The following is a 21,141-nucleotide window of genomic DNA, read 5'->3' as shown; positions in this document are numbered from 1 at the left end:
TATTTCAGTAATGCAGCTAATGCTCTGTCCATTGGTTGATGTTTGCTTAATATTAGTGAACAAACATACTGAAGCTTTAGATTTAAATTCCAGTTTTGCCATGATGACTTTGGTTTTGTAGGTCATGACATGTGTTTGGTGCAATAAAAAGGGACTTTTGGCAACTAGTGGAAACGATGGCACCATAAGAGTATGGAATGTTACAAAGAAGCAGTACTCATTGCAGCAGACATGTGTGCTCAACAAGCTGTAAGTTGATTCTTTACAATAGTCAGATATTTAATTTAAACCGTAATTGTGCAAGATAATGCAAAGAGCCAACCCTGCAGTATCTCTGCACTAACATGCTCACATTTTTTCTGTGGGACTGTTCTGTGTTTATGGCATGCAAAGTAAGTTAAATACCTTAAAACTGAAAACAGAACTTAAATATCAAGCTGATAAGATTTAATATAAAGAGATCATGTTAAAGCTGTTTAAAAATACTGTTAATTCATATAATAGGTGAAATAAAAACTATAATGGACTGTCATACAAAAGAAATGGGGCTATCCCTTCAGTGGGATAAAAAACGTGAATATCCCTTCAGTGGGTTCCAGAGGACAGTTCCAACACATAACTACAGGTGTGGTCATTTGGGTCAGGTGTCAAAAAATCTGTGACTTGTGGGATTCAGGAGCTGAGTACTTTTGTATCATTGTAACTACGTCCAAAAAAGAAATCAAAAGGAAAGAATATAACCTAATTCTTTAGTACAGCCTAAGTGAGTTTAACTCAGGAGAATGATGAAACAATAGTGAGTTAGGAGGCTGTTTCATGATGATTTCTTACTGATCATTCTAGTTCTTGTTTGCTTCCTATTGTTAGATGCTGCCTCAAAAGGAATAAATGGAATGACATAACCTGACTTAAGAAGATAGCAATAAGAGCAGCATCTTCCTTTAACGGAGATCTTCTGTTAGTCATATGGCAGAAAAGTGTGCTGTAGATTCTGAATTAAGTACTTTCATGGGCTTCATTGCTAACAGTATCGATAATGATTGTAAATACAAATGCAACACAATTCTATTTCTGTTATTTATTGCAGTGGCTAAGTGCCAGTTCTTCTTTTAAGGTAGACTCAGATTTTAGACCTTAGAGATGAAAAGGCATTATCCCTTGTTTTAAGTAGAATGCTCTCCTCTTTCTGTGAGAATATGGAGGAACATGATTGAACTTAGATGACGATTCCCCTATATAGTATTGCTACCTGTTAATATTGTTACACGTGTTACGTTAATAAGTTAATGTTGTTTCTAATAGTTACAATGTCTCATTATCTGTTTTTTTCACAAATTAAATGTCTCCTGCTTAAGCAGGAACGCTCTCCCGACATGGCTCCTGTGTCTTCAGAAATATGGGGGTGGTACAGTCTTTGGCCTACAGTATGCATCCTGGCACTATTATAGCCTCTATTTTCCTGCTGCTTAAATCGGTGAAAACTGTGCCCCTCCTGAATGACATTAAGGGTAGTAAAACGTACCAGTGGTCCTGTTACAGTTAGCAAAAGTGTAACCACATTGTGAGAGGAGGAGTTTAACCTGGAGCTCAAAGTGTACCTCTTCTATTTCTTTTGTCCAAGCTATTCTGCTTCACTTCATGACTTCCCCGAAAGTTTTTCTCCACCAAAGTTGTTAAATTTCAGTTACAAATAGGTGAAACTAATGAAAGTTGTTTTCCTAATTTCTGATTGTTTTTCTAACTTCAAATTCCTCATGGTGGAAATAACTAGTATGTCATTCTGTAATTTGAAGTGGTTTTAAAGAGAATATGGATCTATGAGCAGAAACATTTATTATGTAAATCCACAGTGATGGCAGGAGAACTTCAGATTTTAACTCGGGTATTTAATGCAGTCTATGTTTTCATGTCTGCTTAAAGGAAATGCCCTTTCAAAATGGCATTATTTTATCCTATTACAGAGAAGGGGATTCAGAGGAAAGTCTGGGGTCACCCAGTGACCTTAGTTTCTCTCTTGTCTGTTGGAGCATCAGTGGCAAGTATCTGGCTGGAGCTACGGAAAAGATGGTGAACATCTGGCAAGTCAATGGTATGCTACCTGTGAAAACGTTATAATGCAGACTATTTCTAGGGGAGGTGCTATGTTATTGATTGCTTGTTTACTCAAGTATTAAAGTGTGTGTGCTCTCCAATTTAAATGCCTACCACCTTCCATAGTGTCTTGTAAACAGTTTTAATTACAGGTGGGCACCAACCACATATGGATGTGATTTAAAATTAGTTCACAAGAAAACTGAGCAGCATGTGAGTCCTTGTTGAATCAGAAGTATTTAGGTGTGGGGCTTGATCACTCTTAGCTGTTTTTGTCTGTAAATACTGTCTTCTGTACTCTGCAAGATTTACCTTTCTACATGCAGCAGGGAGAATGAAAAAATTGAAATGGAGGGAAGGATTGCTAAAGTGATCAGCTAGCTGGAATGCCTTCTAATGGGACAGAATGAGTGAGCTTGGTTTACATATTTGAACAAAAGTGTCTCAGAGGAAGAAGCTTATAAATAAATGCATTAGGAAGATAAACTCTAGGAGAGTCTTGGGGAGAAAAAGCAGCTATGTAAGCAAAAGGATACAAGAAGAAACGTACATAAATTGGCAATGAATAACTTCAGTAAAATTTCTAATATTCAGAGGATTGTGATCTTATATTTTATGAGGAACATCAATTGTAATATTATTAAATTAGCCAAATTTATAAGATTGCATTGTGATAGAGGATTCTGAACCTTGTCCAGGAAAAGCTTTTGATTCATACTGCTTCATAGTCTTGTAACTCCCATGAATTTGTAGTATACTTACCTGCCTTTAAACAGGAACTCCTGATACTTTCCCATGGAAAGTAGTTTTGTTGTTTTCTTTACAAAGATGAAGTAGTTTTAAAAGACTTTTTGGACTCCTAGGAGGAAAAGGATTACTAGATCTTCAGCCTCACTGGGTATCTGCTCTAGCTTGGCCAGAAGAAGGGCCAGCTGCAACATGGACAGGTGATGCTCCAGAACTATTATTAATTGGTCGTATGGATGGATCTCTTGGTCTTATTGAAGTTGTAGATATTTCAGCCATGCACCGGCTAGAACTGGAACACTGCTACAGAAAGGATGGTAGGTGCCTGTGTCAGTATTTAAGTAGAAATTTGAATTATGAATCCTTTCCCTACCCTCCCCCCCCTTTTTTTTTTTATTAATACTGTACATGGGACATGACTTCTGGTACGTTATTTGCATCATTCCCTTGTGTTGGTGGGAGGAGAAAAGTCTGTGGGATCTCCATCTACACCCTGATTCCCCTGCAGCAGGGACAAAGAGTTTCTAGCAACTCAGTGAAATCCTGACATTCTTTGCCATTGTAGAAAATCAGTGTAGATTCCCTGCAGCATCTGCTGTATCTACAGATAACTTGTAGCCAGTGTCATTTGAATTACTGAATTATTGCTGGTTTTCCTATATAGTACCAGTCCTAGGGGACATCAAGTAGCACATTTTTGGTAGCATCATGTAAAGCAGCATATTGCTTCTTCAGGGAATTTGCACATTTTTTTGGTAGAATCTAGTGAGGCAATATCTGCATCCTAAGAAAGGCTCAAGTTGCTTTTCTTAGAAGCATCCCTATCTCAGGTACGTGTATAGGATTCAATCTACCTTTTTTTCTTTTCCATAGCGTATTTCTTTTCACCATGTCAGGAATATAAATGCAATTATTTTCATTAAAAGAATTTTAAAAAACTCTAGAATCATAGAATAGAATCATAGAATAGTTAGGGTTGGAAAGGACCTTAAGATCAAGTTCCAACCCCCTTGCCATGGGCAGGGGCACCTCACACTAAACCATATCACCCAAGGCCACCCCAACCCCTCTTACAGAATAAGCTCAACACTTGTCATTCCAGTGGCACTCAGTTTTATCTTTATTATACAAATTCAAGAAAATTTTCAGGCCAAAGATATGTTAAGTAGCTGGGGGGGGGGGGGGGGGTGGTGGTGGAAATAATGTGCACTTCCTGTTTTAGAGGATTGCACTGCCAAACCTCTTTGGCTGGGGTGAGGTTGAATTTAGTTGATTTAATTTTTGCATTGTCTGTTTATGTAGTGTCTGTCACATGCCTTGCCTGGTTCAGTGAAGACAGACCATTTGCAGTTGGCTATTCAGATGGAAAATTGCTCATAGGTACAAAGGAGCCACTTGAAAAAGGAGGAATCGTTTTAGTCGACGCACATAAGGTAGAGTTCATCTTGTAAAAACTAATGGTGATTTCTGTAGGTAAAGATCTGTATAAGCCCTTTTTTCTGCTTCAGAGCTGCTTATAAAAACGAGTGCAGGTTAAGAACACATGCCTATTAAATATTATATTAGCTCTGAGAGTTAAATTCTCTCTGTTCTTACCATGTTACTTCATGCTGACTTCGAATTTATTTTTTAATCCAATAGGATATGATTGTTAGTATGAAGTGGGATCCAACTGGTAAGATTCTTCTGACATGTGCCAAAGAAGAAACAGTGAAACTCTGGGGATATATGGGAGGATGTTGGAGACGCCTGCATTCACTGACCCATCCAGCCCTTGTGAATGGCATTGCCTGGTGTGCTCTTCCGGGGAAAGGACCCAAGTTGCAGCTTTTACTAGCTACGTATGTAATTTATTTTTCATTGCTTCTATAGCAGTTTTGCAGGTCTTTTCTACCAGTCTTTAGCACCAGAATAAAGAAAAGGTTTGTCTTTTTATTTAAAAAATGTTCATTGATTAACCCAGTTGCCATGAGACCCATGAGGCTTCAGAATTCGAATGGAAAGAGTGGTGCTGGCCATGTTACCGACTGTATTCTCCATCCCACAGGACCTGTGTGTGGTGGTCCTGCTTGAATTTTTTTTGCTTCATACAAATATTTTTTTCTGAGGATACGTTGTTAGTAAAAATTGAAAAGTGGGGGGAAGGGGAGAGAGGAAGGAGAGGGGAGAATAATTAAAAATCCATTTATACATTGGGAAATCAGATTACTTGGTACAATATAGTTTAACAGGAAGGTGGTGAAGACTACTGATATTTTAAGTTGATACCACACCACTGATACTTTGTCAGCTAATACATTTATGATTTATCCTGACTTCCTTTAGAGGATGCCACAATGGTTTGGTGTGTGTCTGGACCGTTCCCCAGGACATTGTAATCACACTGCAGTCCAGCTCAACTTGCTCAGAAGGATGGTGGGACCAAGAAACAAGTGCCAAGGTAAAAGGAGTAAATTTAAGAAATTCTCTTTGCTCATTCCAAAACTGGGGGAGGAGAAGAATGCGAGCGAGGTACCCAAAATAGCAACATGGCCTGGGACATTTGCTAAAAAAGGGCTGTGTTGCATTTTTTGTTATCCCTCATCCCTAAGGATGATCAGTGTTTATTCCACAATATAGAAGCTGTGATGCTATTCTGATTTCTGTAAATAGTTCAGTGTTCCATAACTCTGAAATAATTTGCAGGACGGCTACATGAAAGCAGTAGAAGTCAAGTGTGTATTTCAACTGAGAGGACATATTACTCCTGTTCGGACTGTTGCATTCAGTCCTGATGGACTGGCATTGGTCTCTGGTGGACTCGGTGGGCTCATGAATATTTGGTCTTTACGGGTAAGATCATCTTTAATGTGCCCTGATTCCTTCCTTAGTATGGGTATCTAAAGCTTTCTCCCTTCCCTCCTCCCCGTATGTTAGAAACATTAGAAAAAGCATTGTATGAAAGAATGGTATACTATTATAAAATATTGAAATAGTACTTAACATTGAAGCATTTTGTGTTTCATTTCTGCTATTCAGTTCTACTATTGATTCATTCTATAGGCTTGGATATGTTAGGTGGGTTTTACAGAAACTAGCTACATAGTTGGGAACAATATTATCTTGAACTTTTCCAAAAGTCAGATAATGTGGATTATCGAGCACTTCTAAATCCTTAGTTATGTTTTTTTCCTTAATATGATAAAATGCTAGATTTTTTTTTGCTTTTAGTATAAACATTTCGGTTTTTAAATAGTTATTGAATAGTTTAGGAGAATATAATCCCTTTGGAATATGCCTGTATGCATTTAAACAGAAAAGTAGCTGTGTATACACACTGACTCAAACCATTTCTTTTCTTAGGATGGTTCAGTATTGCAGAGTGTCGTGATAGGTTCTGGAGCTATTCAGACTGCAGTATGGATACCTGAAGTTGGAGTAGCTGCTTGCTCTAACAGATCAAAGGTGAGGTGACCCTGTGTCTTAATGTTCTTTCAGATTTGTCTGTCTTGACCATCCCTCTCCTTTTGGGTTCAAACTCTGAACTCCGTTGGATTTTTGAGGCTCATTGTTTCAGCTTTCAGCTCTCACCTGACCCTGGGAAGACAGGGTTTGTTTAACAGTCTCCCGTATTTAATGTGGGGAGGCAGGGTGCAATCCATCTGAGTGGTGGTTATAAAGGATGCTGCCCACCAGTTAAATCAGCTTCTCTGTTTAATGGCAGCAGCCGTAAGTAGGCAACAAAAAATGGCAGAAGAGATATTTTTTTTTCTTCTTTCCTTTATTCAGCATGAAGCAATGTTTCCTTTTCCCCAGCAAATGATCTTCCAGTGATCTAACTTAAGCTAAAGCAGCCTTATCCTCAGAAGCTTTTCAGGAGCAGCAGAATTTACTTCCATGTTTGCTGTGTCACTGACTGCTGGGATCCTAACAGAAGTTCCCTAACAGTTTATTATCCTAAAAGATAAATGAATGAAGATAAACATGACACAAGTCATGACTCCTCTTACCAGAGTTATGTTGCGTGTGGCTCCAAGTATTCTGGGATTCCTAGAAAGTATTTTCTGAATTCAGACTGAATATTGTAGGTTGTATTACAAGGCAGATCCTAAACTAAAGTTACAGCATTCACTGAAATGAACTCTGCTTGTCACCATTACCATGTTTGTATTTTTCCTTGGAGTGATAATCGTAGTGTTGCCATGGGAATGTGAGGAAGGGGCAAATAGAGATGGCTTAACATTTGTCATCAGATTATTCACTCATTTTTCAACAAGAGACTAAAATGTTAAAGCTTGTGTGTTTTCTGGCCCCCATGGAGTTTAATATGATTAGTGATAAATTGGTGGAGCTGAATAATCCTGTTCTATGAATTTTTAATTTCTGGTGTGTCTTGTGACTGCTGTTAAACAGGACGTGCTGGTAGTGAACTGTACATCAGAGTGGATATCTTCCAATCACGTCCTTGCAACATGTAGGACTGCACTGAAACAGCAAGGAGTTCTAGGATTAAATATGGCTCCTTGCATGCGAGCTTTCCTGGAACGTTTGCCAATAATGCTTCAGGAGCAGTATGCTTATGAAAAGGTAAGAGCTAATGTGAACGTTTACAGATTTGTCTGACACATGGTCACTGTTTGAATCTCAACTAGTTTCAGTCTTTTACCACAGAGAACCCAGAAGACTTTCCTACATCCTATGTGCCAGTGCCTTTCAGTATTCTCAAAGCTGCTTTGCTCCTATTTTGGGAATATTTAAAGTGTTAGACAAACTTTGATAAAGCATGGGGGAAAGTATTTTTCTCCAGGACTAGCTTTGAAGCACTCCTGTTTCTGAATTGGAGAAGGTGTATTTCTAACTTTGCTCTTTCAATCTGTCTCTCACTCTCCTCACCTTTAGCCCCATGTGGTTTGTGGAGACCAGCTTGTTCATAGTCCTTACATGCAGTGCTTGGCGTCACTTGCTGTGGGCCTTCACCTGGATCAGCTCTTGTGCAACCCCCCAGTACCACCTCATCACCAGAGCTGCCTCCCTGATCCTGCAGCCTGGAACCCTACAGAATGGGCCTGGCTGGAGTGTTTCTCTACTACCATCAAAGCTGCTGAAGCCCTGGCCAAGGGAGCACAGTTCCCAGAATCCTTTACTGTTCCGGACCTGGAACCTGTTCCAGAGGATGAGCTTACTCTCCTAATGGTAAAATGTGCTGTATTGTCTCAGTGTGGTGGTTTTGAGCATATGGGTTGCTGCAGTCGACATCTCTGAACTGCAAAGATTTATATTCATTAACATAAACACCAGCAGTAAGTGTGAGTTTGTTTTTTCATTACCTGATTAGAATATACTGTAAAGGTTGCTCTTTTTGTGTGGAACGAGCACAACTCATTTGCATGTTAACAGCCAAACCAAAACAACCCAAAACTGTGATAATAATTTCCCTATGTGATAAAAACAAGAAGTGTAGAGCTTTACAATGGTATTTTTAGAGTAACATTTTGGCATGTTTCTACACCAGATTATTTTGCTCCTGTTGATTGTCTCTTTACGACAGTTACAATATGTAAACCGAAATAGAAATTTCAGATTAAGACTTCTTTTATCAGCAAGCTTATCACATTTTAAGCCAAAATAAAAAAAAGTAAATAGGGAAAGATTACTTCATCATTAATTTTGTTTGGTTTCCCTTTTTATTTGGATCGCAAGTTACAGATAACAGTGTGATTGCTAGATAGGTGTAGTAAGGAAATACGCTTGGCCTGCGGATGAAAATAAAGCGTTTGAGTCTGCAGATACTCATTCTTATTGCTGTACCATTTAGATTTATTTGAATGTCAGTATTGTTCTCAGAAAGGAAAATATGTATTACATCACAGAAAAACTGTGCATCTTTCGAACTGAATGCAGTAACTGTGGCTTTTGTTGTGTAGGATAACAGTAAATGGATCAATGGTATGGATGAACAGATAATGTCTTGGGCAACGTCAAGGCCGGAGGTCAGTATAATTGATGTGGGTTTTTTTTTCCCCCCCCCCTCCTTTTTTTTTTAACTTTATAAGCTATTGGAAGTACTGTTGTTCTAAAGCCTGCTTTCATGTTATGCCATAGGATTGGCACCTGGGAGGTAAATGCGACGTGTATCTCTGGGGAGCAGGAAGACATGGACAGTTAGCAGAAGCTGGTAGAAATGTCATGATTCCAGTAGCAGCACCTTCATTCTCTCAGGCTCAGCAGGTGATCACCATGTGTTGTTTGTACAGTTTGACAAAAGTCTTGCGCTTAGGTCTGTTCAATTTCTTCTTTGAATTTACTGTAAAGTACCCCCAAAACACGTGTTTTCACTAAAGAGGAAGTCTTGAATTATTTGATAAAGTCACATGAAGAGGCCACTGAAATCTGATAAAACAAAATTGCTTGATATGAGCATGAGTTGAAAATACCTGTACAGCTTTAACATAATACATGTGCCAATTTTGTTTTCCAAAATAACGTTGACATGCAGGATGGATAGATCAAAACTAAATCTCAGGCGGGAAGACATTGTGATTTCTCTTAGTTCTCAGGATAAACGTTTGCCAAAACTAAGAGCAAATATCACTGAAGTAGTTTTTATTACAGTGTGGTTTGGTAGCAAAACTGTTAAACGTGGGGTGAGTGAAGTCTTCTGTTAACAGGATTATCATAAAGATATTTGCAGTGTGATAAAAGTCTGTTGTCTTGATATAATTGCAAAGAAAAAATATTGTAACACAGTTATTGCAATGTTGTTGCGTCCAAAAATCATTAAAACTTTGTGTCTTTCTAAATTAGGTTGTTTGTGGTCAGAATTGTACTTTCGTCATTCAAGCTAATGGCACGGTGTTGGCTTGTGGAGAAGGGAGCTATGGGCGTCTGGGACAAGGAAATTCTGATGATCTTCATGTGTTAACAGTCATTTCAGCACTGCAAGGTAAAATTACTGGCTTTGAAATGAGTCTCTACAACACAACTAAGCATTTGGGTACTTAATGTAATTATTTGCACTGATGCTAGTTTTGCAGATTTACACATAAAATATTGTAATCTAATTAAAAAATTGAAGAAATGAACCAAATGTAAATTTTTTAAGATTTAAGTAGTAATATGGTGAGACACTGGCACAGGGTGCCCAGAGGAGCTGTGGCTGCCCCATCCCTGGCAGCGTTCAAGGCCGGGTTGGACAGGACTTGGAGCAACCTGGTCTAGTGGAAGGTGTCTCTGCCCATGGCAGAGGGTTGGGACTGGATGAGCTTTAAGGTCCCTTCTAACCCAAACCAGTCTGTAATTCTATTATTCTATGTTAAAATTACTTGCTTCTAAGAAGGCTTCAGGGTCAAGTGTTTGCTCAAGATAGGAGCATTGCATTTTAAAACTAATGGCAAGCCAGAAGCGCAGTTTGTACACGAGAAAATTATGGATTTGTTATAGCAGTTTATTTTTGTTTTCAGCAAGCAGTCTGTGATTGTGCTTGGTTCCTTTCCCCAGACTTAACTGGCTACCACTAGGAGCGCTCAGATAAATGCATATTAAGAGTTGTTACAATTTATTCAAATCTTCGTTTTCTCATTTTGCTCTAACAGGCTTTGTTGTAACACAGCTGGTGACCTCCTGTGGATCTGATGGACATTCCATGGCTTTAACAGAAAGTGGCGAGGTCTTTAGCTGGGGTGATGGAGACTATGGCAAACTGGGACATGGGAACAGTGACAGACAGCGCAGGCCTAGACAGATTGAGGCTTTGCAAGGAGAAGAAGTGGTGCAGGTACCAAATTATTTGTTGTCTCCTACAAGCTGCAGGCCTGGAAACCTAGTGCTAAGAATGTTCCAGAACTATTGTAAGTCTTGACAGTTTGAATTCAGGTACTGAATAAAAACCAGTAACTTTTCACTCCTCTGAGCATGATGAATCCAGCCGATCATTTCCAGCTGAAGGATGTTAACATCACAAAGCTCACTGTTGATGTGTGATGTTAAGTGACAGTTGTTACTGGAGAAGACTGAAAATGAGAAAAAAAATGGGAAAGAGGGATGACCAAAAGATTGTCAAAATACAGACATGATTTAGAAGTTACCCTTAGTCCTTTTTAGGTGACCTAACCCTAACCCTAATGGAGACCTCCTCCTAAGTACTAAAGGTGGATTATAACAGTGCACCAAAACATATTTGATTTTGACTTGGAAGTTTCTTTATAGAAATAGAAAATAGAGCACAAGAGCATTCTGCTGGCAGAAAAGAGTATTTGGTAAAAATAACTAATAAAACACCTGAAAGCCTTTCTTCTGCAGGTATCCAGTTGCCCTTCTCAGTGTTACCATTGAGAAGAATAAGAGCTAGGTTGTTGGAGAAATCATGAATACTAAAATACCTCTATTTTAGCTCTTTGTAAAGTGAATATTGTTTAGGGGAGGAAAAAGCATTACAGATTTCCATACAATAGCCAATATAATCCCCCCCAAAAAAAATAAATCTAAAGTGCATCTAAAATCATGTTTATTTTCTTTCCAGATGTCATGTGGCTTCAAACACTCAGCTGTGGTGACAGCAGATGGCAAACTTTTTACATTTGGAAATGGTGATTATGGTCGATTAGGACTTGGAAATACTTCCAACAAGAAACTTCCAGAAAGAGTGACAGCGCTAGAAGGTTACCAGATTGGACAGGTATGGTTTATCTACAGCTAGCAGTGTATATTTACAGCTGACATTTATGTTTTCAACATATTTAAGTGTTCTGGTTTTTGTTTCTTTTTAACCATGGCTTTCAGTTTGATTATGATGGCAGAACTTAACTAGGCATCATTTTTTAAATAATGACTTCCCTGACTGTCTTGATCCTTTTTTTGCAAAACTTGCCCATGTTTTTTAACATTTTAAAATGTCAAGGTTTAGGCATTTTTAAGCATGAATTCGTTAGCTATTTTCTATCTTAAACAGTGAGCATGTGTAGCATAATACTGTTCTTTGGCTCTAAGAGCTCAGAGGAGGCAAATGCCTTAGAAATACTACTGTGGTCCTAAATGTCTTGAAAACACTGTGATAAGCAGTGGAAGCTTTAGTGGCTTTAAATGGATACTTAATTTTAAGAACTTGATATTTCTTTTCTTAAATGTAGCTGGGGTGTTAGTAGTAAGTTAGCAAAAACTGTGCTAATAGTCTGTTTCTCTCAACCAGGTGGCCTGTGGACTCAATCATACTGTAGCTGTGTCAACAGATGGCTCAATGGTTTGGGCTTTTGGAGATGGAGATTATGGTAAACTTGGTTTGGGGAATTCCACTGCCAAGTCCTCACCACAGGTTAGAATTCCAAGAGAAATTACTCTTTGTATAAATTTTTAGTGATGTTACATGTATTGCTAGTGATCAGAGCGTAATTTTCAGAGGTTAAACTATGAATTCCATATACTATACTGTACTGCTGTAATACACCCTGGTATAAATGATTCCGGTGTGTTATGCTGAGCCTGACACTTGAAAGAATAATAGTGCCCTTATCTCAGTGGCAATACAGATAGGGAAAATCTTAGGATTAACCTAAAGAAGAGAGCTTTCTTATTTTGGAACTTGGGGGGGGGAAGGTTGTTTACAAACTCACCTACTTCCTCCCATGCCACTCCTTGCTCACTTTCGGTAAAAAATTGGTGTGTTGAATCATTGTATGTAGAATAAGGGTTTAGTTCCATAAAAAAGAAGACTTTGTCTCAGTTTCTGTATTGATTTACAAGCATTAATTAGAGTAATCCTACAATGTATGCATTGCTGAGTAGGAATTACAAAATTTCTTTTTGGAAGCAGGAGTTGCAGATGAAATTCATGGTTGCTTTTGAGTTATATCCTCATAATCCAATAGCTCTTTTTCCTTTCACTTACCCCTTAGAAAGTGGATATTCTTTGTGGAATTGGAATTAAAAAAGTTGCCTGTGGAACCCAGTTCTCTGTTGCGCTGACAAAAGATGGGCATGTATATACTTTTGGACAAGGTAGGACAGTCTGGTGTTTAGATCTCTATCTGTAGTTTGTGTGTATTGCAAGTGAAAAAGAAGAATATTAAGACACATTTTTAAGACTAACCTAATGCTACTTGTTCAGTTTGTGCTGGCCTAGCCTGAATTTTGGAACTTCAACATTGCCATTTTAATACACGCCTAAAATCCAGATTTGTAGCTCTGGTTTGATCTAGTTTGATCTCAGGACAGCCTTTCCATTTACTGATTTACTTTTTGAAGAATGTTTTCCTAGAACTTCACTGAATTTCATGTGTCCAAAAACATTCGGTTACTTAAAGTTTTACTTTGTGTAATAAAACATATGCCTACACAAGCCGTTTAAAAACCTGGACAGAAGAATTTCCAACTGCACTGAATTAAACATGTTCAAATTTCTCAAGTCAGTTAATACATATGTGTTATAAAACATATATTGTGTTATGTGATCAATATTTAGATATTTAGGTTTTAATAGAGATTGATTGAGTTTCAGACTTAAAGTGAAAATAACACTTTTAGCAATATTAGCGCTGTAGGGAGCACTGTTTTGTAGGAAATATGTTAGATTTCTCCCTAATTACTCTTGTGTCCCAGCTCCAAGGGTATTTAAAATTGCTTTTTGTCCCTGACTTCTACCTGCAAGTGAATTTCACTTTTTAATGTTCTTTACATTTATAGACATAAATGTGCTTGCAATTCCAGATCGCCTGATAGGTTTGCCAGAAGGTCGCGCTCGAAATCACAACAGACCCCAGCAAGTTCCTGTACTGTCAGGAATCTTCATTGAAGACATAGCTGTAGGAGCAGAGCATACCCTAGCCCTGTCATCTACAGGGGATGTGTATGCTTGGGGTAGCAACTCTGAAGGACAGGTGTGTACTATTTTCTGTTTATTTCTCACCTTTGTAAGACTAGAATTTTACTTTACAGATGTCCTCAGAATGTCTTTATTTGTGGGGGAAAGAAGGCTTTTATTTTTGTTCTCCTTCTTCCCCCCTCTCCTCACCTCCCCCCCCCCCCCCCCCCAGCCACAAGAATATTTTGGGCATTTCCATTATATTATTTCCTATGCTATTACATGGCAGCGCTGAAAACATTCTACCCAAGTTATTCTCGTTAATGCTTTCTATAAAAAAATACAAATTTTTACCCAATTCTTAAACTGTTACCAGGTTTTTTCAGCATTATAAAATGCATGATTGGTGTCAATCAGATTTGTGAACTATTTTATTGATTTTCATAAAGAAAATACAAATTAACTTTATTTAGAGACTCATTTTTTCAAGTCAGAAAAAATGTTGTCAATAAGTCCTCTCTTTCCTTTGGGACCCTAATTTTATCCCTGCTCTTAACAAGTCCTCACGCATGTATAGCTCATTTTCAAAAGCACCTCAGCTTTTAGACAGTTCTGCCTGTTACAAGTATAGCAAAGACCCTCTTGACCTCGTGATATGTTAGCTCTTGGCATGTCAAGAAGATTGGGCCAAGTTCATCCTCGGGTATTTCAGAATTGAGATTTTGAGAAGGATTGTTGATCAAGTTGTTTAGAATACTTTCTGAGAGGAATCTCTGTGGTCTTTGCTTGGTTTTCAGTTTGGTTTGATTTTGTTTTCGTAGGGTGTTTACTGTGTGTTTCTGGAAGAGAAAAAACATTTACAATACGAAATTTTCACTTTAAGAGTATGATATGTACCTGTCAGAAATCAGAACAGCTTCAGTAAGCTTTCTCTTTACACAGATGTTGTTTTCATGAACTACTGTAGGGATTTACACAATAGACATATGAGCGTTGTTTTCTTATGCATGAGAAAGACTGTGCAACATAGGTGACCTGCAAAACAGATTAGTTCCTCAGTCTACAAACAATTTCTACATGTTTTAAGGTTTCTTAGACACCTAGGTCTGCCACTCCCCTTGAGTACAGATGCAATAGTCTGTTGAAACTAAAAGGCAAATGCTAACATGATAAATATTTTTTGTCCCAGTATACACTGTAGATAAATACCATTTTTTACAATTTGCTCTGAATTTTTGCTCAGAGAGTTTTAGAAATATCATCACAGTTGTTGATTCTTCTTTGTCCCTTTTACATCTGTTATAAATTGTCAGCTTGGATTGGGCCATACCAACCATGTCAGAGAACCAACCCTCGTAACAGTCCTGCAAGGGAAGAACATTAGACAGATTTCAGCAGGACGTTGCCACAGCGCTGCCTGGACAGCTCCACCAGTTCCACCAAGAGCTCCAGGTAAAGAACAGGCCCTGTTTGTAGGGCATTTGAATCAGCCTTAGTGTTTCCTGGGGAATGGGTGTAACAAGAACTTTGGAACGCTGGGACAAAATTTAGTTTATTTTATATCCATGCAGGTTTTTAAATCATTTTAGTCCTTAATTTTGCTGGTGTCGTGGTTTATTCCGGTAGGCAGCTAAGTACCACGTAAGGTACTGCAAAGATAATCAACTCCACCCCAGGCCAAAGAAGTACAGGTACTCTTTATGAAATAATGCTTTTTTTCTGTTTCTGTGGTAGGTGTTTCAGTGCCTTTACAGCTTGGTTTACCTGATGCCATTCCACCACAGTATGGGGCACTGAAAGAAGTGAGCATTCATACAGTAAGAGCAAGGCTCAGACTGCTGTACCATTTTTCTGACCTCATGTACTCTTCATGGAGATTACTTAACCTCAGTCCCAATAACCAGGTAAATTCCATTTGGAAAAAAACAGATTAACTGTGCTGTGTTATGTCACATTGCTAGAGAGTTTCTGACCAGATCAAGATGGATCTTAGTAACAGGTTCTGTGAGTTTTCTATAATTAATCAGAAAAGATACAACTCTAGATTAAAGCAAACCTAGTCAAAGGATTGTTTCGGTTTCCAGAAGCTTCCTGGCCTCAAAGCAAAACCCACAAAATGCTGACCCATCTGTTTCCTGAAACACTGAAGTGCTAGTTATCACTATGAAGGGTTTTATGCTGTAAAGAACAGAATTAATATCCTCTATTAATATGTTTATCCTCACATTGCTTTATTGCAGAACAGTACATCTCATTACAATGCTGGAACATGGGGAATAGTTCAAGGACAGCTAAGACCCTTGCTGGCACCACGCGTTTACACGCTCCCCATGGTGCGCTCCATAGGAAAAACTATGGTTCAGGGCAAAAACTATGGGCCACAGATTACTGTGAAAAGGATATCAACCAGGTCAGTATTGTTTAACAGGCGTTGCGTTGCACCTCAGATGAATATTTGCACTCATACGTTTTCCATAACTTTTCTTTTTTGTGTCTTTGTCTGTTGGTTTGATTTTGGTTTTGTTGAAAGAGGTCGGAAATGCAAGCCCATTTTTGTACAGATAGCAAGGCAAGTGGTAAAGCTGAACGCATCAGACCTTCGCCTACCTTCCCGTGCCTGGAAAGTGAAACTGGTTGGAGAAGGAGCTGATGATGCAGGTGGAGTGTTTGATGACACTATTACAGAGATGTGTCAGGTATGAAAAGTCTGTTAGTTCAAAATGTCTGGGTAGATGTTTGTTCTCTCTGGTGTCTTTTCGTATTTCTCTAATTGCCTTTTTGCGGCATAGCAGATACTTGTTCTTCAGTCTTGGGCAACAAAGCTAGAGCTGCCTACTTAGGAATGTCTCCAGGAGTAAATAAATCTTCTAGATTATGGCAAGGAGATGCCGTAAGGCCACACTACAGTAGACCCCTTGGAGTTTTGATATGGCCCGTACATGTTTTGAAAGCATCTGAATCCCTCCATTCTGTCCAGACAGTACCTTTTGCAGGAGGTGTTGTACTGTGTTCCATGATTACAGGACATTCCATGCATACAATACAGAAGCACCTGAGGCTTCCTCACGTACCCAAAGATACATGTCACTTCTCAGATTCAGTGCTGGAAAGATCAGTAGCAAAAAGTGCACATTTCTATATATATATTCTTTTATATATTAAATATATATTTCTGTAAGAGGTTTGTTATCCCTGTTTCTAAGAAGGCTTGTTTGTTGTTGATTTTTAAGGAACTGGAAACTGGAATAGTAGACCTGCTTATTCCTTCCCCAAATGCTACAGCTGAAGTAGGCTACAATAGAGATAGGTAAGCTGTCCAGGATTTGCTTTTATTGCAGATATTGGTGGGTGAAAAGTAAAATGTTCCATTAACTGTTTTATACCAAATGATGAGACTTCACAATTGTCTCTAGTATATTTTTTCCTTCGGGTTGTGATGTTACTCGATTGTGGAAGAGAGGGCATGATTTTAACACGAGCTTCCTGGATTGCTGATGCAATGCAGAACAACATCAAGATTGCCAGCCTTTGGGGTCAGGATTAGTTCTGCCTATCTCAGCTTCCACTATTTTAATAGTAACAGATAACAGTAATCTTCTGATCTGGACACTCCTTGCTGATAATAATGTTGACAGTTACTACACTCTGCTTAGAAATGTTCTGTCTTTTACTTCTAATGAAGTAGCATGGAAGTGATACTAGAGCATTTTAACTGCTTCTTTGTTCTTTCAGGTTTCTCTTTAACCCTTCAGCATGTTTAGATGAACATCTAATGCAGTTTAAGTTCTTGGGCATTCTCATGGGTGTAGCTATTCGTACAAAAAAGCCATTAGATCTTCATTTGGCTCCAATGGTCTGGAAGCAACTTTGTTGTATCCCACTCATCTTGGAGGATTTGGAGGAGGTAGATCTGCTCTATGTGCAGACCCTCAACAGCATTCTTCACATTGAAGACAGTGGGATTACTGAAGAAAATTTCCATGAGGTAAGATACGAAAGTTAGAGTTTTTAGGTTTATTCTGAAAGCGATTACTTTATCAGATTGACTTTAATTTAGGTGTTTATCCCTGTAATTGGAATAACAGGGACTTCCTATGCTTTTGGAATCCTACAGTTGTTACAGTTCTAGGTGACAGATAGTAAAATACTAACTTCAGATCACTAGTGGTGACTTACACTGAACATACTTTTCCTGTTTTGCAGATGATTCCTTTAGATTCTTTTGTTGGCCAAAGTGCTGATGGTAAAATGGTTCCCATAATCCCTGGAGGGAACAGTATCCCACTTACCTTTTCAAACAGGAAAGAGTATGTGGAGAGGGCAATTGAGTACAGACTCCATGAAATGGACCGTCAGGTAAGACTCTCATGGCAACCTTATCCTCATTGTTAATGCAAATAGAGTTTTTGATTTATTTATGCAAGCTTCCATTCCAGTTTATTGGGGCATAAGACAGTCTTGACTTTCCACATCTCACTTGGGTCCCTGTGGCTTACACACACACAAGCCCCCGAACTGCTTTGGGGTTTTGTTTTCAATTAGTCCTATTTTTCTTAGTAATTGCTCAGTTGAGAGAAGAGCATTAGAAATCAGGACCTGTCTTCCATGAGAGTAGCCCCACTGCCAACTGTCAGCTCCACTTGAGAAATGAACCTGCAGTTGTGCATGCTGTACGCTGTCATTAGGCAGGATGACAGCACAGATGGGCTGAAGTAACTGTTTTGTTTAACTTCAAGCTATTTCTCATGTGCTTTAGTACAGAAGCTACAACTATTTAATGCTATCTTTTGAGAAGTGTTAATTGCTTGTCGGCATGCTTTGTGTATTTTGTCAGTTGTATAGTGAAGCTTGTGAATGCAGTTTACTAATTACATGCTAGGAAGATTATTGTCCTTTTTTCTCAAGATGCAGATGCATGTGTGATATTGTCTGCATTAAAAAAAGTAACTTTCTCATCAGAGGTACCAAATCCTAAGTCTTCTAGAACAAGTATGGACTTCTTATAAGTATGACTTTGGTCCAGCTCAGATGTATGATAGCTACACAGTTTTTCAGTTTAGCCATCGTCATTTGTGCTGCTAACTTGCACTTTTTTAAGTTCTTCTGGTTTGCATCAAACCACATTTTTTAATATGCAGTTGCAATCAAAAATGCCTGTAATATTCTATAGGATTTTGAGAGGGGATACAGCTCTTACAGGGGACGCGTGCATGAGAGGTTGTATTTGGCAGATATTCTGTAATTCTCTATCCCATTCCTCCGCTGATACATTGCTTTTGCATTTAAATGGCACCATAAGTGGCAGAGGTAAGGAAGTGGCACTGCAAATGCGTCTTCTCTTTTGGGCAACAGGTGGCTGCTGTAAGAGAAGGAATGTCTTGGATTGTTCCAGTTCCTTTGTTGTCTCTTCTGACCGCCAAGCAGTTGGAGCAAATGGTCTGTGGAATGCCAGAAATATCAGTTGAAGTTCTGAAGAAAGTTGTGCGTTACCGAGAAGTCGATGAGCAGCATCAGCTTGTTCTGTGGTTCTGGCACACTCTTGAAGAGTTTTCAAATGAGGAGAGAGTCCTTTTCATGCGGTTTGTGTCAGGAAGATCTCGATTGCCAGCCAACACAGCTGATATATCTCAGCGATTCCAAATAATGAAGGTTGATAGGGTAAGATGCTGCTTTCAGGTGCTGTTTTTGTTGATGTTGTTTGTTTGTCTGTCTGTCTGGTTTTTATTCCTGTCTGGTATAATCTGTCCTTTAGCAATAGGAGACAGGTTTCCATAATTGTAAATTTACAGGGAAAGTATGGGATTGGAAATGCTCTGAGCTGTTAAAAGCAAACATTTTAATTGTGTGGAAGGTCGTATACTGCATGAATTGCATCGTAACTCATTTGGTGCATTTACTATAGTTATATAATGGGAGGTCAAAATAACTTCTTGCCAAGAAACAAACCTTCTCCTATTGTAACTTGTTCAGTGTAATTTTCTGTTCCAATACCTTTTTTTATTTGATAATTTTTACACTTTTTTAAAAAGTTTTATATATGTGTAAGTCGCAACATATGACCACCAGCGAATGGCTTAAAACCACTGTGATGAGTTTACAGAGTGTTGCTCTATGTACAGGATGCATTCATTTGGCATTACTTTTGGGTTTTGTGCAGTGGAAGCATGTTCTCTGTGAACTGCATGAGTCAAAAACTTCGCAAAATCTAAGATAGCAGGGTTTTGACTGTCACCTTTGGTTAGGTATCACTCCAGTTGCCTAATTTTAAGGCCCACTGTGGTGTGTACTTGGTATCTTCCAATAAGCTGCTAATGTTGCTTGGTATCTTCCAATAAGCTGCTAACTAATAGTGTGATCAGCTTTTCCATTTCATTGCTGGGTTGAACTACTCACAGAGCAGGTGATACAGCAGTCATTTTGCACCTCTTTAAGGATGAAACAACTGATGTAAACAAGGGAGGCCAGTCTGTTGCTTATAAGGAATTTCAAGATAGAATGTGAAAATGCTGACTGACAGAGGCACGGAAGGGAGGGAGCAATGGAATATGGATAATGTTGCGGGTTTTGCTTCATTCACAACTTAACAGTGTCCCACCTTTTATCCATTTCCACAGCCTTACGACAGCTTGCCTACCTCACAGACTTGTTTCTTTCAACTGAGGCTCCCACCTTACTCCAGTCAACTAATCATGGCAGAGCGTTTGCGCTATGCAATCAATAATTGCAGGTCTATAGATATGGACAATTATATGCTCTCACGGAATGTGGACAATGCAGAGGGCTCAGACACAGATTATTGACATTCTGTGAACAAAATCATCTTCCTTTTACTACAAATAGTGCCCTAAGTCCAATTCATTGTTGACATAATTTTACAGTAACCATAGATGTTTTAGGAGCATAAAACCAGATGTTAATAGACAGTGGCCACATTTTAGTTACTCTAAATGTAACAAAAATTTAGATGTTTTTATTTTTTTGTGATTGTAAAAAAAAAGGAAAAAAGGAAAAAGAAAACAAAAAAAGGATGATGGGTAAGTTTTTTTCCTCCTTTTTTGGTCACTTTTGATAAGTTTGCATGGAGACATTTTGGTGCATTTTTGTTGGGAATAGTACATTTGTAAGCCCTCCCAGTAAACATGAAGAGTTGTACATTGTGTATAATTGTTCATTAGCAAGGACAGTTTTACATGAATATTCACATATTTATTTTGTTTTAATTTGAATTGCCTGTGCAGGGTTCCTTACGCAGAGAAAAATAAAGCAAATTGAAGAATCGGTTGCTTGGATGCGTTTGTGAACTGTGGTTGGTTTACTCAGTCTTCATACTTCTGTACTTTGGCTCAGGAAAATTTTGTGTTCCAGTGTTTAGACAGGGTGTGACATTTGAAGCATCTTAAAATGTTTACCTTCAACACATCTGATGTGCTCTGCATTCTGTGTCTGTCTGAGGTACTGGCTTTTTCAGGCGTACCATTTATTCCTTGTACTTCAATACAAGTTAACGTTGTACCTGGTTCCTTCTTGATGTT

General features: G+C 38.6%; 1 protein-coding gene across 11 annotated transcripts in view; it reads left to right on the top strand.

Moving 5' to 3' along the window:
* The window catches only part of HERC1 (HECT and RLD domain containing E3 ubiquitin protein ligase family member 1), a 114,772-nt gene extending 93,874 nt beyond the window's left edge, over window positions 1-20,898 (top strand). For all 11 annotated transcript variants that reach the window (XM_061447228.1, XM_061447229.1, XM_061447230.1 and 8 more), the window contains 27 exons: window positions 122-249; window positions 1,962-2,089; window positions 2,955-3,155; window positions 4,141-4,271; window positions 4,480-4,679; window positions 5,164-5,278; window positions 5,524-5,670; window positions 6,181-6,282; window positions 7,231-7,404; window positions 7,717-8,010; window positions 8,742-8,807; window positions 8,920-9,045; window positions 9,622-9,760; window positions 10,410-10,591; window positions 11,336-11,491; window positions 12,002-12,124; window positions 12,705-12,807; window positions 13,516-13,685; window positions 14,923-15,061; window positions 15,344-15,513; window positions 15,850-16,019; window positions 16,140-16,305; window positions 16,840-16,916; window positions 17,342-17,594; window positions 17,813-17,965; window positions 18,962-19,267; window positions 20,224-20,898. In XM_061447228.1, coding sequence (XP_061303212.1) covers window positions 122-249; window positions 1,962-2,089; window positions 2,955-3,155; window positions 4,141-4,271; window positions 4,480-4,679; window positions 5,164-5,278; window positions 5,524-5,670; window positions 6,181-6,282; window positions 7,231-7,404; window positions 7,717-8,010; window positions 8,742-8,807; window positions 8,920-9,045; window positions 9,622-9,760; window positions 10,410-10,591; window positions 11,336-11,491; window positions 12,002-12,124; window positions 12,705-12,807; window positions 13,516-13,685; window positions 14,923-15,061; window positions 15,344-15,513; window positions 15,850-16,019; window positions 16,140-16,305; window positions 16,840-16,916; window positions 17,342-17,594; window positions 17,813-17,965; window positions 18,962-19,267; window positions 20,224-20,409 — 4,305 coding nt within the window. In that variant the 3' untranslated portion in view covers window positions 20,410-20,898. The remainder of the gene's footprint in view (window positions 1-121; window positions 250-1,961; window positions 2,090-2,954; window positions 3,156-4,140; window positions 4,272-4,479; window positions 4,680-5,163; window positions 5,279-5,523; window positions 5,671-6,180; window positions 6,283-7,230; window positions 7,405-7,716; window positions 8,011-8,741; window positions 8,808-8,919; window positions 9,046-9,621; window positions 9,761-10,409; window positions 10,592-11,335; window positions 11,492-12,001; window positions 12,125-12,704; window positions 12,808-13,515; window positions 13,686-14,922; window positions 15,062-15,343; window positions 15,514-15,849; window positions 16,020-16,139; window positions 16,306-16,839; window positions 16,917-17,341; window positions 17,595-17,812; window positions 17,966-18,961; window positions 19,268-20,223) is intronic.
* The last annotated feature ends 243 nt before the right edge of the window (window positions 20,899-21,141 follow it).

Source organism: Pezoporus flaviventris, unplaced genomic scaffold, assembly GCF_033815535.1.
Source record: "Pezoporus flaviventris isolate CSIRO_AGI_PZ_B2104156 unplaced genomic scaffold, CSIRO_AGI_Pfla_v1 ptg000006l, whole genome shotgun sequence".
Taxonomy (NCBI): domain Eukaryota; kingdom Metazoa; phylum Chordata; class Aves; order Psittaciformes; family Psittacidae; genus Pezoporus; species Pezoporus flaviventris.
Note: the sequence above shows the minus strand (reverse complement) of the source record. Positions and strands in the feature narration are given on the sequence as shown.